Source organism: Coregonus lavaretus, assembly GCF_964263955.1.
Source record: "Coregonus lavaretus genome assembly, chromosome: 2".
Taxonomy (NCBI): domain Eukaryota; kingdom Metazoa; phylum Chordata; class Actinopteri; order Salmoniformes; family Salmonidae; genus Coregonus; species Coregonus lavaretus.
The window spans coordinates 45769915-45787194 of record NC_139989.1 but is presented as its reverse complement, the minus strand read 5'-3'; the positions used below and the strand labels follow the sequence as shown (position 1 = coordinate 45787194).

General features: G+C 45.1%; 1 protein-coding gene across 1 annotated transcript; it reads left to right on the top strand.

The window, feature by feature from the left end:
- Positions 1-585: 585 nt before the first annotated feature.
- LOC311101482 (tetratricopeptide repeat protein 39A-like) lies at positions 586-15983 on the top strand (the record flags this gene model as incomplete). Its single annotated transcript, XM_084142635.1, has 18 exons — positions 586-620; positions 1396-1500; positions 2067-2198; positions 2987-3045; positions 3130-3206; positions 4026-4090; positions 4379-4478; positions 4599-4664; positions 4934-5042; positions 5228-5295; positions 5610-5669; positions 5827-5988; positions 6255-6346; positions 6467-6587; positions 6711-6822; positions 7039-7153; positions 7622-7738; positions 15872-15983. 18 exons carry the CDS (start codon positions 586-588, stop codon positions 15981-15983), a joined length of 1707 nt encoding a protein of 568 aa, XP_083998761.1.
- Positions 15984-17280: the final 1297 nt, after the last annotated feature.

Genomic DNA, 17280 nt, shown 5'->3' with positions numbered 1-17280 from the left:
CGACTTATAGTTATACAGTTTACAGAACAATGTTAATATGTAAAGGGTCAGATATAAGAGAGGCTTGGCGTGTGACCTTTTCAAACACACACACACACACACACACACATAATATAATCCCGAATGAATTACTTAATATAAAATGTAGGCTGTTGGAAAACTGCAGTTTCTTATCCTATTAGTTTGCCAAGATGTGCATAAATTGGACACAATGGGCCTTGGCCATATTATACACCCCCCCCCCCCCCCAAAAAAAAGAAGACTTTTGACGTCAATTTGACAAAAGCAGTATCCCTTCCAGACATGACCTATTGAGCCTGCTGATGTTGAAGGAGGAGTCAATCCAGTCCTCGCTTCTTTTCCACACACCGCATTCGAGCACTTGACGCCTCTGCAACTCTCCTCCTCAAATTACAATCCCAACAAGATTCCACAACTCAATTCAACTTCTGTTCTGAAGCGGAATCTATCAACCCTCCACCCAGCTTGTTATTAAAACAATTTGCTAGTTAATGTTTTTCCTCAAACCCTTCTGAGTAGGCTACTTTTAGACAGGTGTTTTGGGCAGAGTGCCCGAAAGAAAAAATGTCCAATGGGAAAGATGCACCTGCGGCAGCGAAGTAAGTTTCAACATCGAGACAGCTTGGCCTACTGCACTGAACAATTTTCTCTTGGTTGTTCGGTTTATATAGTTATTCAACATCAATTTAATTAATGTAAATACGCGGATATTTTTTTTAGAAATCAAGACAAGTACTTACTGATGAAGTACTTAGTTGCATTACTTTATTTGGAAGTTATTTGGGATATTTAATTTATTTTACTCTACATTGGTTTTGTGTTGACATTAAGATGGACAGAATCAGGATGGTAGTTTAATAATATATTATTTTGGAGAGAGTACATCCGATTCATGTTTAATCAAATAATTCAACAAAAGTCATACAAGAATGCTAGTTTTCTTAGATCATCTTGCAGCTGATTTCTAAGAGTTCTGACTCTAAATAAATGCGTACATTAGAGGATTTTGACAGGACTAGCTTGGCCAAAAGGATATTTTTAATTTTTCTTATTTTTACTGTGCACCAGAAAGCTTTGGATCCAACCGTGCCAGGTTTTAATGTTATGTGCACAAGTACAATGAAATGCCTTTCTTGCAAGCTCTAAACCTAACAGTGCAGTAATCAAGGTAAGACACTATGAGCGGTGTGTGCAGACTGCTGTGAACAGGGGGGTGCTTGTGCATGTGTGTATTGACACTGTTGCAGGCAACTTACCTTACCTATGGGCTTTAGAGCCCTTCCATTACACTTTTTCTTTCTCTCTCTGGAAGAGAGACAATAATAAAGCTGATACTTACTGTCCGTGTAACCATTGTAGTGTGTGTGTGTGCAGCTCCTCACAGATGACCCTGCAGGCGTGCCTTGAGGAGTGTATGGAGGCCCTGGACCTCTTCCTCAACAACCACTTCAGTGAGAGCCTGGACAAACTGCGGCCACGGTAACAGTGCAACTCTCACTGGACTAAAGTGGGCTTCAAACTCTCCATTGGCCAGTTAGTGTGTACAGGGTGTCTTGAGGCATATTTGTGCAGCCTTTAGCCTTTTGTCATTGAGTGGTGTGTAACTTAGTGCAACATCAGCACTGTTGAGGTGTGACTTGGTATTGTGGTGTAGTGCAGTGAACAGTGTAGTGTTGCACTTCCTACTACCCAAGGCATCAGGCCCTGTCACTTCTCCAGGATATGGAGTGTTTACTGAAGCTGACGCCCATGGCTCAACGGGCAGAACAGTGGCCCTGGAAAATGAACACCATACACACACACACAAGCTGTAGTGAAATGGAAGAGATAGAGGAAGATAGAAAAATAATTAGAGGTGTTTACTGTTGGCTACTGTATGTCTTTCCTCATTACCAATGGGTGAAGCCAATCCCTATATTGGAAGCAAGCCACATATTTATTTCTAAAGGAAATTAAAAAGTTAGCTGGAAGGTAAATACTTGCTATTTTCTGATTGTTGTCAGTGGGGTGTGTATGATGATGATGTTGTGTGTGTTGCGTTGAAGGGTAAAGGAGAGTATGTACCATGCTCTGATCTACGCCACTGTGCTGGAGATGCAGGCTATGATGACCTTCCAGCAGGATGACATCGTCAATGCAGGCAACACCATGAAGAGTGCCCAGGAGGTCTGCCAGAGGTGAGGATGCTACTGTACATGGACACTGTCATCTGTTTCATGTCCTCTTTTACACATTAGTTCATATTATAGGCACAAGCAACATCCACAAAAGGTCAATATTTTATATATTTTTTATTTAACTAGGCAAGTCAGTTAAGAACAAATTCTTATTTACAATGACGGCCAAACCCGGACGACGCTGGGCCAATTGTGCGCCGCCCTATGGGACTCCCAATCACGGCCGGTTGTGATACAGCCTGGAATTGAACCAGGGGGTCTGTAGTGACGCCTCAAGCACTGAGATGCAGTGCCTTAGATCGCTGCGCCACTCGGGAGCCCAATAGAGGGACATCCTGGAATATTCAGACAGTTGGTCTGGTCTGGCCTCTAACAGTTAGACCTAATATGCCACTAAGGCTATTATTCCCCTTTCCATCAGCCTGCAGGCAAATGAGAGCATTTACATGGCAACCAGGTCTCTTTGCGCCCGTGCTGGAATTTGCCTGTGTTTGCATGGCCAGAGCGGCTCTTGATGGTGTACAGCAGGGGTACTCAGCTCTTACCCTATGAGGTCCGGAGCCTGTTAGTTTTCTGTTCTACCTGCAAACACTAGGCCCTCCATGGAATGAGTTTGACACCTCTGGCCTACAGCAAGCAAGGTCACTTGAGATTGCTGGAGGTGGTCGAAAGGCTGTCATGTGTTATGTTGTTCCATATGAATGCCCATGTGACTAACATGAGAAACATGCATTGCTCAATGATATATATATTGTGTTAGGCTCATAGTTTGTCTAATTTCTTCTTAGGTTTCGACGAAAGTCCCCTAGTAATATCAGTAAATCACCTGGAGAGCGTCTAACTGAAGGTAAAGGGCTTTTCTAATTGGGCCTCAGCCTATTATTATGGCAGATTTCAAATAGCCACTGACCGTTTGTGTGCGGGTTTGCAGAACAGCTCCAAGCTCTCCATGCTGAAGCGTGTTATGCTGAATGCTTGCTCCAAAGGGCAGCTCTCACCTTCCTACAGGTAAGACAGGTCCTCCTGTCCTCAATTCTAAATCTTACTGATCCTGGTTAATGACATAATGCTGATGTTTCGTTTTAGCATTGATGCACAGGTAACTGCCAAAATAAAGGAAACACTTGAGTAAATGAGAGATACAAAGTTTATTGAAAGCAGGTGCTTCCACACAGGTGTGGTTTTCTGAGTCAATTAAGCAATTAACATCCCATCATGCTTAGGATAATGTATAAACATGCCTAGTTGCCCATTATTTTGGATACTATGGCTAGAAGAAGAGATCAGTTACTTTGAAAGAGGGGTCTTGAAGGAGCATAGGGGGTTTAAAGGGTGTGTGTGTGTCTGTCTCAGTCACCAGATCTCAACCCAATTGAACACTTTTGGGAGATTCTGGAGCAGTGCTTGAGACAGCATTTTCCACCACCATCAACAAAACACAAAATTACGGATTTTCTAGTGGAAGAATGTCTTATTCCTCCAATAGAGTTCCAAACACTTGTAGAATCTATGCCAAGACGCATTGAAGCTGTTCTGGCAGCTCGTGGTGGCCCAACGCCCTATTAAGACACTTTATGCTGGTGTTTCCTTTATGTTGGCCGTTACCTGTATGTATGATAACTGTATCCAACTGATTTAGATATTGGTCGATGAAACACATTGTAGTTTGCCTTCCTGCTTCGTGGTGTTTTGAGTCTGTGTGCATAGTTTAAAGCGTGATCCAACAGGTTTCCCCTGTCCTCCCATTCATTTGTGGATACAGTACATTACTGTCTCACCAGTTGACACCTTTTGTTAAAATCTGTTTTATTTTCCCTCTTCCTCAAGGATGAGAACATGGTGAGTTTTATCAAAGGAGGAATCAAAGTACGCAACAGTTACCTGATTTACAAGTAAGTTTGCAGGAGAAAGGGCAAAAATGGTTCTAACATTATACAGTGTAATTGTGAATCAACAGAGGGAATCAATAATTATATTTACCAAATTATGCACTGCTATTACAATAACACACTGTTCAGTTGTTAAAACAATAATGGCCATTTTCTCTGGTAAGTGTCTGTAGTTATCAGTCAGTTAGATGTGTTTTTATTGTGTAATAATCCCGCATTATTACACCCTATTATATCATTATGTATAATCATGTTAGACTATGAATGACATAATTGCTTTTTATGACACAGGGAGCTGCACACCTTCATACAGTCTAACAGCTCTCTCCAAGGACCCAACCACATTCACTTAGAGGGAGGGGTGTCTTTTGGGATCGGAGCATTCAACTTGGTATGTCCCACAAGCATCCCCATATTCCATTAATGGCCCATTTGTTAGATCATTACGTGTTTTACCACGTGTCAGTCAGACCTTATGCTGTATCACAGGGTTCTGTACTGTCTTCCACAGACTCTCTCCATGTTCCCACCTCGGTTACTCAAAGTTTTAGAGTTTGCTGGCTTCTCTGGAGACAAGGTATAGTTGCTCACTCTATCTTGTATATAGAAAGTGATTGGTTTACAGCAGGGCGGCCCAACCTTGTTCCTGGAGAGCTAGCCTGCTGTAGTTTTTCCCCCAGTTGTAATTACCATTATTCACCTTATCAGGCAGGTAATTATTAGAATCAGGTCTGCTAGATAACCTACAGGTCGGTAGCTCAACAGGAACAGCGTTGGGCAGCCCTGCTTTACAGGTTGTCTCTGTTTCTCTCTCCCTCAGCATATACTGTATGTTCTTGTGTGCAGGAGTATGGTCTGTCCCAGCTGAATGATGGTGCCACTACACACAACCTGCGCTCCATGCTGTGTGCTCTGCTGTTGCTCTGTTACTACACCTTCCTCACCTTCATACTCGGTACTCTACTCCTCACAACCAGGAAGTGAATGGAGATCACAACTGACTTGGCTGTCCGGACATGACAGAAATACATTACAACATAATTTATGTATAACATACACGTGTGTGTGAGAGAGCTGAAGAGAGAGAGGGTAGACTGTGTTTGTGGGTTTCTGTGTTTTCATTTCTTTATCACTCTACAGGGACGGGTGAGGGGGACGTGGCTGATGCTGAGAAGCTGCTGAAGCCTTTCCGGCTCCGCTACCCACAGGTGAGTGACACTCCTCCTCCCCAGGCTCTCACCCAGCCCAAAGCAAACTCAACTCTGTATGGAACACAATGTGTACCGATACCAGCAGACGTCTTGGCAAACACAATCTAAAATAATAGGTTTACAATGTGGGCGTAATGTGGGTAAGTAATGCACTGACCATGTGATAGGTCATTTAGTCAGAGGAGGTGCTTATGCTTGAGCTACCATTGTGTAAGTTTGTCATTTTACAAGTGCTAGCCACTGCCAAAGTATTATATATGGTGTTGTCAGGTTATCAGAGAATGTTTACGTTTCTTTCCACTTCCCTTCAGGGGGCCATATTTCTCTTCTTCGCAGGTAGGGCTGAGGCGATCAAGGGGAACATTGATGAGGTGAGCCTCAAGTTAAATGTCTTTGTGATGCTATTTGTGTTATCTGTCCCTTTTTACAGTCATATTTAGCAGTGGTGTTTTTATTGATAGGCCTAGAATGAGTCAGTGTGTGCCTGTTTTCCTGGTGGTGTATACTGTAATGGCGATGTGTTACCAGGCGGTGGTGCTGTTTGAGGATGGCTGCAAAGCTCAGCAGCAGTGGAAGCAGTTCCACCACATGTGCTACTGGGAGCTGATGTGGTGCTTCACATACAAGTGCGTGTGGAGGATGGCCTACTTCTACGCAGACCTACTGAGCAATGAGAGCCGCTGGTCCAAGGCAAGAGAGTGTGCTGTAGTGTTGAGTATAGCCTAGGACCCAATTGGGAAGACACAATTCCCACGCCCATATGTTCATCGAAAACACAAAACCACTTGAGCAGACACTCTTAATTGAATTCAGTCAACGGTTTTGACCTGCCCACTAAGTGTATGGTTTTTAAAGCCAATGCAGTATTTTCTCCCCACCACAGACTGTTGACATTATTAAACTGTACTTACTGTATGGCTGGGTCCTGACGGAAATGAGGCTTGTCTTTCCTTCAGGCCATGTATGTGTACATGAAGGCTGCTTACCTGAGCATGCTGGCTCCAGGGGAGGCTAGGCCCTTTGGGGAAGATGAGGTTGAGCTCTTCAGGTAAACAAACGCTAATCTCAACAACAAAAAAACTAACTTGAAATTCCCCAGTCCCTTCTTTGTGACCACCCCTCTCTTTCCTGGCCCCTTCTCTTTTTCTGTCTTTGCCCACTCTCTTAGACAGGTGTCCACCTTCAAGCAAAAGATAGCAGGGAAGTCTCCCCCCACAGAGAAGTTTGCCATTCGCAAGGCTAGACGTTACAAAGCTAGCTGCCCAGTGAGGCTCCCAGTGCCTGTGCTGGTAAGACCCCACCCCACATACGCAAAGCTGCATAAAGACATACTCAAATCTGTAGCTAAAATGGTAACGGTCAGTTGTATTTGTATGGTTCTGACAGTATTCTCTCTTTCTACATTGTGGTAGGAGATGATGTACATGTGGAACGGCTTCTCCATGATCAGCAAGCGGCCAGAGCTGACCGAGGGCATGCTGCAGACACTGGTGGAGGCAGAGCGCACCCTGCTGGAATCTCCCGGTAATGCAACCTGTCTGGGGCTAACCAGTTTCAGACAGTCAGACTGACTGGACCAAACCAGCCTGCTTCTCTCAGCTGGCCATGAAGCAATAACTACTCTTATAATATCACCAAAAGAGAATGGATAAAGACATTCTACACACATTCTGCTTAAGCCTGTGTTGAGTAATTTTGAATGCATGGTTTTATAATCTGTGTTCTTTTTTGTTTTGGCAGCAAATGAGTATTCAGTGGATGACCGCTGTGTGATCCACCTACTGAAGGGGCTGTGTCTGAAGAACCAGGGACACATTCAGGCTGCAGAGGAATGCTTCAACAAGGTGTACAACAGGTGAGATAGGGAATATTTTAGTCTGAGTATCTTTCATTTATACACACCTGGATCTGTGTGTTGTATAACAAGATGGTAAATACATGCAGACGCATATGTATCATGTTTGCTGAGAGGTTATAAAACAACGAGTTTATTGTTTTATTTGGATCTCCATTAGCCTTTTGCTGAAACAGCAGCTATTCTTCCTGAGGTCCAGAGTGTCAATGTTTTTTTTAACAAGCTCATCCATTCCAAAAGGAAATATTTTCATGGTATTTAATCAAACAATGTGTTCTTTGTTTGATTAAACCACACTAGTGTTTTATCATAGCAAGTTGAGCAATGCAGTGCTATGAAGGACAGTAGGACCTCATAGCAGTGAAATGCATTCTGAATAATGTCTAGAGACAGTCAGTGATAGATGAACATGCTCAGTGTAAATGACTAAGAGGTTAATGATATGGCCGTCTGTTCTCTAACCTCCAGTGAGAAGAAGATCAAGTTTGACCATTACCTGGTGCCCAACGCTCTGCTGGAGCTCAGTGTGGTGTACATGGACACGGGCCGCAAGGAGGAAGCCATCAAACTACTGGTGAAGGCCAAGTGAGTCACCTCTTACTGGTTGTTCCAATACAGCCTGCAAGCTGTAGTAGGATGTAGCAGGCTTGCATTCCAGCTCGGCATGAAAACAGCGATTACTCACCTCGAACTGGATGAAGATATTTTCTTTAACGAGTCGGACGCGAAGGATTTATTCCAGATACCTGACCAGGCCCAAATCCCCGTCATTCGTATGAAGAGAAGACTCAGATACAGGGGACGCAGGTCCGGGTGCCTTGTGAGAATTCGTCGGCGAGTGGGTAACCCGCCTCTACCATCCGTCCTATTGGCCAACGTGCAATCATTGGAGAATAAACTGGATGAGCTCCGTTCAAGACTATCCTACCAACGGGACATTAAAAACTGTAATATCTTATGTTTCACCGAGTCATGGCTGAACTACGACATGGATAATATACAGTTGGCTGGTTTTTCCGTGCATCGGCAAGACAGAACAGCTGCCTCCGGTAAGAAAAGGGGTGGCGGTCTGTGTCTATTTGTCAATAACAGCTGGTGCGCCAAATCAAATATTAAGGAAGTCTCTACGTTTTGCTCGTCTGAGGTAGAGTATCTCATGATAAGCTGTAGACCACACTATTTACCAAGAGAGCTTTCATCTAAACTCAGCAAAAAAAGAAACGTCCTCTCACTGTCAACTGTGTTTATTTTCAGCAAACTTAACATATGTAAATAATTGTATCAACATAAGATTCAACAACTGAGACATAAACTGAACAATTTTCACAGACGTGACTAATAGAAATTGAATAATGTGTCCCTGAACAAAGGGGGGATCAAAATCAAAAGTAACTGTCAGTGTCTGGTGTGGCCACCAGCTGCGTTAAGTACTGCAGTGCATCTCCTCCTCATGGACTGCACCATATTTGCCAGTTCTTGCTGTGAGATGTTACCCCACTCTTCCACCAAGGCACCTGCAAGTTCCCGGACATTTCTGGGGGGAATGGCCCTAGCCCTCACCCTCCGATCCAACAGGTTCTGAGAACAGCGCCGGAGAAGATGGCTGCCGTTTTACAGCCCTCTAACCAATTGTACTATTATGTGTGTTTTTCCGCGTTATTTGTAATTTATTTTGTACATAATGTTTCTGCCATTGTCTCTTATAACCAAAAAGAGCTTCTGGATATCAGGACAGCGATTACTCACCTCGTATTGGACGAAGATTTTTTCTTCAACGAGGCGGCCGCGAAGGATATCATACAGACACCTGACAAGGCCCAAATCCCCGTCATTCGCGTGAGGAAGAGACGGAGATATCGGGGACGCAGATCGGGGTGCCTTGTAAGGATCCGACGGCGAGCGAGTAAACTGCCTCTTCCATCAATCCTATTAGCCAACGTTCAATCTTTTGAAAATAAAGTGGACGACTTAAGATTACAGTTATCCTACCAACGGGACATTAAAAACTGTAATATCTTATGTTTCACCGAGTCGTGGCTGAACGACGACAATGAAAACATTCAGCTAGCAGGCTATACGCTACATCGGCAGGACAGAACGGCTGACTCCGGTAAGACAAGGGGTGGCGGTCTGTGTATATTTGTAAACAACAGCTGGTGCACAAAATCAAATACTAAGGAAGTCTCGAGGTTTTGCTCGCCTGAGGTAGAGTATCTTATGATAAGCTGTAGACCACACTATTTACCAAGAGAGTTTTCATCTATATTTTTCATAGCTGTCTATTTACCACCACAAACCAATGCTGGCATTAAGATTGCACTGAATGAGTTGTACAAGGCCATTAATCAACAGGAAAACGCTCATCCAGATGCAGCGCTCCTAGTGGCCGGGGACTTTAATGCAGGGAAACTTAAATCCGTTCTACCTAATTTCTACCAGCATGTTAAATGTGCAACCAGAGGGGAAAAAAACTCTAGACCACCTTTACTCCACACACAGAGACGCATACAAAGCTCTCCCTCGCCCTCCATTTGGCAAATCTGACCATAACTCTATCCTCCTGATTCCTGCTTATAAGCAAAAACTAAAGCAGGAAGCACCAGTGACTCGGTTAATAAAAAAGTGGTCAGATGACGCAGATGCTAAGCTACAGGACTGTTTTGCTAGCACAGACTGGAACATGTTCCGGGATTCTTCAGACAGCATTGAGGAGTACACCACATCAGTCACTGGCTTCATCAATAAGTGCATCGATGATGTCGTCCCCACAGTGACCGTACGTACATACCCCAACCAGAAGCCATGGATTACAGGAAACATCCGCACTGAGCTAAAGGGTAGAGCTGCCGCTTTCAAGGAACGGGACTCTAACCCGGACGCTTATAAGAAATCCCGCTATGACCTCCGACGAACCATCAAACAGGCAAAGAGTCAATACAGGTCTAAGATTGAATCGTACTACACTGGCTCTGACGCTCGTCGGATGTGGCAGGGCTTGAAAACTATTACAGACTACAAAGGGAAGCACAGCGGCGAACTGCCCAGTGACACAAACCTACCAGACGAGCTAAACCACTTCTATGCTCGCTTCGAGGCAAGCAACACTGAAGCATGCATGAGAGCACCAGCTGTTCCGGATGACTATGTGATCACGCTCTCCGTAGCCGATGTGAGTAAGACTTTTAAGCAGGTCAACATTCACAAGGCCGCAGGGCCAGACGGATTACCAGGACGTGTACTCCGAGCATGTGCTGACCAACTGGCAAGTGTCTTCACTGACATTTTCAACATGTCCCTGACTGAGTCTGTAATACCAACATGTTTCAAGCAGACCACCATAGTCCCCGTGCCCAAGGACTCTAAGATAACCTGCCTAAATGACTACCGACCCGTAGCACTGACGTCTGTAGCCATGAAGTGCTTTGAAAGGCTGGTCATGGCTCACATCAACAGCATTATCCCAGAAACCCTAGACCCACTCCAATTTGCATACCGCCCCAACAGATCCACAGATGATGCAATCTCTATTGCACTCCACACTGCCCTTTCCCACCTGGACAAGAGGAACACCTACGTGAGAATGCTATTCATTGACTACAGCTCAGCATTCAACACCATAGTGCCCTCTAAGCTCATCACTAAGCTAAGGATCCTGGGACTAAACACCTCCCTCTGCAACTGGATCCTGGACTTCCTGACGGGCCGCCCCCAGGTGGTAAGGGTAGGTAACAACACATCTGCCACACTGATCCTCAACACGGGGGCCCCTCAGGGGTGCGTGCTCAGTCCCCTCCTGTACTCTCTGTTCACCCATGACTGCATGGCCAGGCACGACTCCAACACCATCATTAAGTTTGCCGACGACACAACAGTGGTAGGCCTGATCACCGACAACGATGAGACAGCCTATAGGGAGGAGGTCAGAGATCTGGCCGTGTGGTGCCAGGACAACAACCTCTCCCTCAACGTGACCAAGACAAAGGAGATGATTGTGGACTACAGGAAAAAAAAGAGGACTGAGCACGCCCCCATTCTCATCGACGGGGCTGTAGTGGAACAGGTTGAGAGCTTCAAGTTCCTTGGTGTCCACATCACCAACGAACTATCATGGTCCAAACACACCAAGACAGTCGTGAAGAGGGCACGACAAAGCCTATTCCCCCTCAGGAGACTAAAAAGATTTGGCATGGGTCCTCAGATCCTCAAAAAATTCTACAGCTGCACCATCGAGAGCATCCTGACTGGTTGCATCACCGCCTGGTATGGCAACTGCTTGGCCTCCGACCGCAAGGCACTACAGAGGGTAGTGCGTACGGCCCAGTACATCACTGGGGCAAAGCTTCCTGCCATCCAGGACCTCTATACCAGGCGGTGTCAGAGGAAGGCCCTCAAAATTGTCAAAGACTCCAGCCACCCTAGTCATAGACTGTTCTCTCTGCTACCGCACGGCAAGCGGTACCGGAGTGCCAAGTCTAGGTCCAAAAGACTTCTCAACAGCTTCTACCCCCAAGCCATAAGACTCCTGAACAGCTAATCATGGCTACCCGGACTATTTGCACTGCCCCCCCACCCCATCCTTTTACGCTGCTGCTACTCTGTTAAGTATTTATGCATAGTCACTTTAACTCTACCCACATGTACATATTACCTCAACTATCTCAACTAGCCGGTGCCCCCGCACATTGACTCTGCAACGGTACCCCCCTGTATATATAGCCTCCCTACTGTCACTTTATTTTACTTCTGCTCTTTTTTTTCTCAACACTTTTTTTGTTGTTGTTTTATTTTTACTTTTTTTGTTTAAAATAAATGCACTGTTGGTTAAGGGCTGTAAGTAAGCATTTCACTGTAATGTCTGCACCTGTTGTATTCGGCACATGTGACCAATAAAATTTGATTTGATTTGATCAATGGGATTGAGATCCGGGCTCTTCGCAGGCCATGGCAGAACACTGACATTTCTGTCTTGCAGGAAATCACGCACAGAACGAGCAGTATGGCTGGTGGCATTGTCATGCTGGAGGGTCATGTCAGCATGAGCCTGCAGGAAGGGTACCACATGAGGGAGGAGGATGTCTTCCCTGTAACGCATAGTGTTGAGATTGCCTGCAATGACAACAAGCTCAGTCCGATGATGCTGTGACACACCGCCCCAGACCATGACGGACCTTCCACCTCCAAATCGATCCCGCTCCAGAGTACAGGCCTCTGTGTAACGCTCATTCCTTCGACGATAAACGTGAATCTGACCATCACACCAGTCCTGTCTGGTCCAGCGACGGTGGGTTTGTGCCCGTAGGCGACGTTGTTGATGTCTGGTGAGGACCTGACAACAGGCCTACAAGCCCTCAGTCCAGCCTCTCTCAGCCTATTGCGGACAGTCTGAGCACTGATGGAGGGATTGTGCGTTCCTGGTGTAACTCGGGCAGTTGTTGTTGCCACCCTGTACCTGTCCCGCAGGTGTGATGTTCGGATGTACCGATCCTGTGCAGGTGTTATACGTGTTCTGCCGCTGCGTGGATGATCAGCTGTCCGTCCTGTCTCCTGTAGTGCTGTTTTAGGCATCTCACAGTACGGACATTGCAATTTATTGCCCTGGCCACATCTACAGTCCTCATGCCTCCTTGCAGCATGCCTAAGGCACGTTCATGCAGATGAGCAGGGACCCTGGGCATCTTTCTTTTGGTGTTTTTCAGAGTCAGTAGAAAGGCCTCTTTAGTGTCCTAAGTTTTCATAACTGTGACCTTAATTGCTTACTGTCTGTAAGATTTTAGTGTCTTAACGACCGTTCCACAGGTGCATGTTCATTAATTGTTTATGGTTCATTGAACAAGCATGGGAGACAGTGTTTAAACCCTTTACAATGAAGATCTGTGAAGTTATTTTGATTTTTACAAATTATCTTTGAAAGACAGGGTCCTGAAAAGGGGAGTTTATATTTTTCGTAGCTGTCTATTTACCACCACAAACCGATGCTGGCACTAAGACCGCACTCAACGAGCTGTATAAAGCCATAAGCAAACAAGAAAATGCTCATCCAGAGGCGGCGCTCCTAGTGGCCGGAGACTTTAATGCAGGGGAACTTAAATCCGTTTGACCTCATTTCTCCCAGTATGTTACATGTGCAACGAAGGAAAAAAACTAGACCACCTTTACTCCACACAAAGAGATGTGTAGAAAGCGCTCCCTTGCCCTCCATTTGGAAAATCTGACCATAATCCTATCCTGATTCCTGCTTACAAGCAAAAACTAAAGCAGGAAGTACCATTGACTCGCTCAATACGGTCAGATGACACAGATGCTTAGCTGCAGGACTGTTTTGCTAACATAGACTGGAATATGTTGGAATTGAGGAGTATACCACATCAGTCACCGGCTTCATCAATGACGTTGTCCCCACAGTGACCGTATGTACATGCCCCAACCAGAAGCCATGGATTACAGGCAACATCTGCACTGAGCTAAAGGGTAGAACTGCCGCTTTCAAGGAGCGGGACTCAAACCCGGATGCTTATAAGAAATCCCGCTATGCCCTCCGACGAACCATCAAACAGGCAAAGCGCCAATACAGGACTAAGATTGAATCCTACTACACCGGCTCCGATGCTCGTCGGATGTGGCAGGGCTTGCAAACTATTACGGACTACAAAGGGAAGCCCAACCACGAGCTGCCCAGTGACACAAGCCTACCAGACGAGCTAAATGACTCCTATGCACACTTCGAGGCAAGCAACACTTAGCATGCAGGAGAGCACCAACTGTTCCGGATGACTGTGTGATCACGCTCACCATAGCCGATGTGAGTAAGACCTTTAAACCGGTCAACATTCTCACAAGGCTGCAAGGCAAGACGGATTACCAGGACGTGTACTCCGTGCATGCGCTGACCAACTGGCAAGTGTCTTCACTGACATTTTCAACATGTTCCTGACTGAGTCTGTAATACCAACATGTTTCAAGCAGACCACCATAGTCTCCCTGGCAGTCTCTAATACCTACATGTTTCAACCAGACCACCATAGTCCCTGTGCCCAAGAACACCAAGGTAACCTGCCTAAATGACTACCGACCCGTAGCACTCACATCTGTAGCCATGAAGTGCTTTGAAAGGCATGGCTCACATCAACACCATCATCCCAGAAACCCTAGACCCACTCCAATTTGCATATCGCCCCAACAGATCCACAGATGAAGCAATCTCTATTGCACTCAACACTGATCCTCAACACGGGGGTGCGTGCTTAGTCCCCTCATGTACTCCCTATTCACCCATGACTGCGTGGCCAAGCACGACTCTAACACCATCATTAAGTTTGCAGACGACACAATGGTGGTAGGCCTGATCACTGACAACGATGAGACAGCCTATAGGGAGGAGGTCAGAGACCTGGAAGTGGGTGCCAGGACAACAACCTCTCCCTCAACGTGATCAAGACAAAGGAGATGATCGTGGACTACAGGAAAAGGAGAGCCGAGCACGCCCCCATTCTCATTGACTGGGCTGTAGTGGAGCAGGTTGAGAGGTTCAAGTTCCTTGGTGTCCACATCACCATTAAACTATCATGGTCCAAACACACCAAGACAGTTGTGAAGAGGCCACGACAACTTCTATTCCCCCTCAGGAGACTGAAAATATTTGGCATGGGTCCTTAGATCCTCAAAGTTCTACAGCTGCACCATCGAGAGCATCCTGACTGGTTGCATCACCGCCTTGTATGGCAACTGCTCGAGCTCCGACCGCAAGGCGCTACATGGGGTAGTGCGTACGGCCCAGTACATCACTGGGGCTAAACTTCCTGCCATCCAGTTCACACTATACCAGGCAGTGTCAGAGGAAGGCCCTAAAAATTGCCAAAGACTCCAGCCACACTAGTCATAGACTGTTCTCTCTGCTACAGCACGGCAAGCAGTACCGGAGCACCAAGTCTAGGTCCAAAAGGCTTCTGAACAGCTTCTACCCCCAAGCCATATGACTGCTGAACAGCTAATCAAATGGCTACCCGGACTATTTGCATGGATTTTTTATGCTTCTGCTACTCACTGTTTATTATCTATTATCTATGCATAGTCACTTTACCCCTACCTACATGTACATATTACCTCGACTAACCTGTACCCCCGCACATTGACTCGGTACCGGTACCCCCTGCATATAGCCTCGTTATTTTATTTTTGTTCTTATTTTTTACTTTTGTTTATTATGTAAATATTTTTCCTTAACTCATATTTTTCTAAAAACTGCATTGTTGGTTAACGGCTTGTAAGTAAGCATTACACGGTAAGGTCTACACCTGTTGTATTCGGGGCGTGTGACAAATATACAATTTGATTTTAATTGGTTGTATTGAGGCTAGACTGGAACAAAAGCCTGCACACTATTTTGCTCTACAGGACCAGGATTGGTGAGGGCTGGAAGATACAGTGAGCTCCAAAAGTACTGGAACAGTGAAATGTTTTGTTATTTTGTCTCTGTACTCCAGCACTTTGGATTTGAAATTATACAATGACTATGAGGTTAAAAGTCCAGACTGTCAGTTGACAGTCTGCACTTTAACCTGTATAATTTCAAATCCAAAGTGCTGGAGTACAGAGCCAAAAAAACAAAGAATGTCACTGTCCCAATACCTTTTGGAGCTCACTGTATATAGCACACACACAACGTTACCCCGTTACTATGTCTTACTCATGATTCCTATCCACTTTGTTCTGTTCCCTCAGAAATAACTACAAGGAGTACTCCATGGAGTCACGCACCCAGTTCAGGATCCATGCTGCCCTCTCCAAACTCAAGGCTGACACTAGTGACCAAGATGAAATCACAGCACTGTAGTATAACAGGTGTCATTGTGCTGAGCAAGCACTGGACTTGCTTCCCCTGCCATGTACAGTGCTATGAAAAAGTATTTGCCCCCTTTCTAATTTTCTCTACTTTTGCATATTTGTGATACTGAATGTTATCAGATCTTCAACCAAAACCTAATATTAGATAAAGGGAACATAAGTGAACAAATAACACAACAATTACATATTTATTTCATAAACAAAGTTATGCAACATCCAATTCCCCTGTGTGAAAAAGTAATTGCCCCCTTACACTCAATAACTGGTTGTGCCACCTTTAGCTACAATGACTCCAACCAAATGCTTCCTGTAGTTGTTGATCAGTCTCTCACGTCGCTGTGGAGGAATTTTGGCCCACTCTTCCATAAAGAACTGCTTTAACTCAGTGACGTGTGGGTTTTCAAGCATGAACTGCTCGTTTCAAGTCCTGCCACAACATTTCAATTGGGATTAGGTCTGGACTTTGACTAGGCCATTCCAAAACTTCCAATTTGTTGCTTTTTAGCAATTTTCATGTAGACTTGATTGTGTGTTTTGGATCATTGTCTTGCTGCATGACCCAGCTGCGCTTCAGCTTCAGCTCACAGACGGATGGTCTGACATTCTCCTGTAGAATTCTCTGATACAGAGCAGAATTCATGGTTCCTTCTATAAGGCAAGTCGTCCAGGTCCTGAGGCAGCAAAGCATCCCCAAACCATCACACCACCACCACCATGCTTGACCTTTGGTATGATGTTCTTACTGTGGAATGCAGAGTTTGGTTTTCGCCAGGCATAATGGGACCCATCTTGTCCAAAAAGTTGACTCAAGTTTGCCAAAAAGCACCTGGATGATCATCAAGACTCTTGGAAGAACGTTCTATGGACAGATTATTCAAAAGTATAACTTTTTGGATGACATGGTTCCAGTAATGCCTGGCGAAAACCAAACTCTGCATTCCACAGTAAGAACTTTGTTTATGAAATAAATATGTAATTGTTGTGTTATTTGTTCACTTATGTTCACTTTATCTAATAGTAGGTTTTGGTTGAAGATCTGATAACATTCAGTATCACAAATATGCAAAAGTAGAGAAAATTAGAAAGGGGGCAAATACTTTTTCATAGCACTGTATAGACGTTCCAGGAAGACTTGACCTCTTTTACATCCTCAATCACTGCCTCCAAATGTTACTTGCTTTGATGGGGAAAGTCTCCTTCCTTCATGGATGGTGGTCTCTCCCTGATTAAAATACTTGAGTTTTGAATGGAGTTGGTAGAAGTTGCCCTTACTTGCTGGTCCTAGA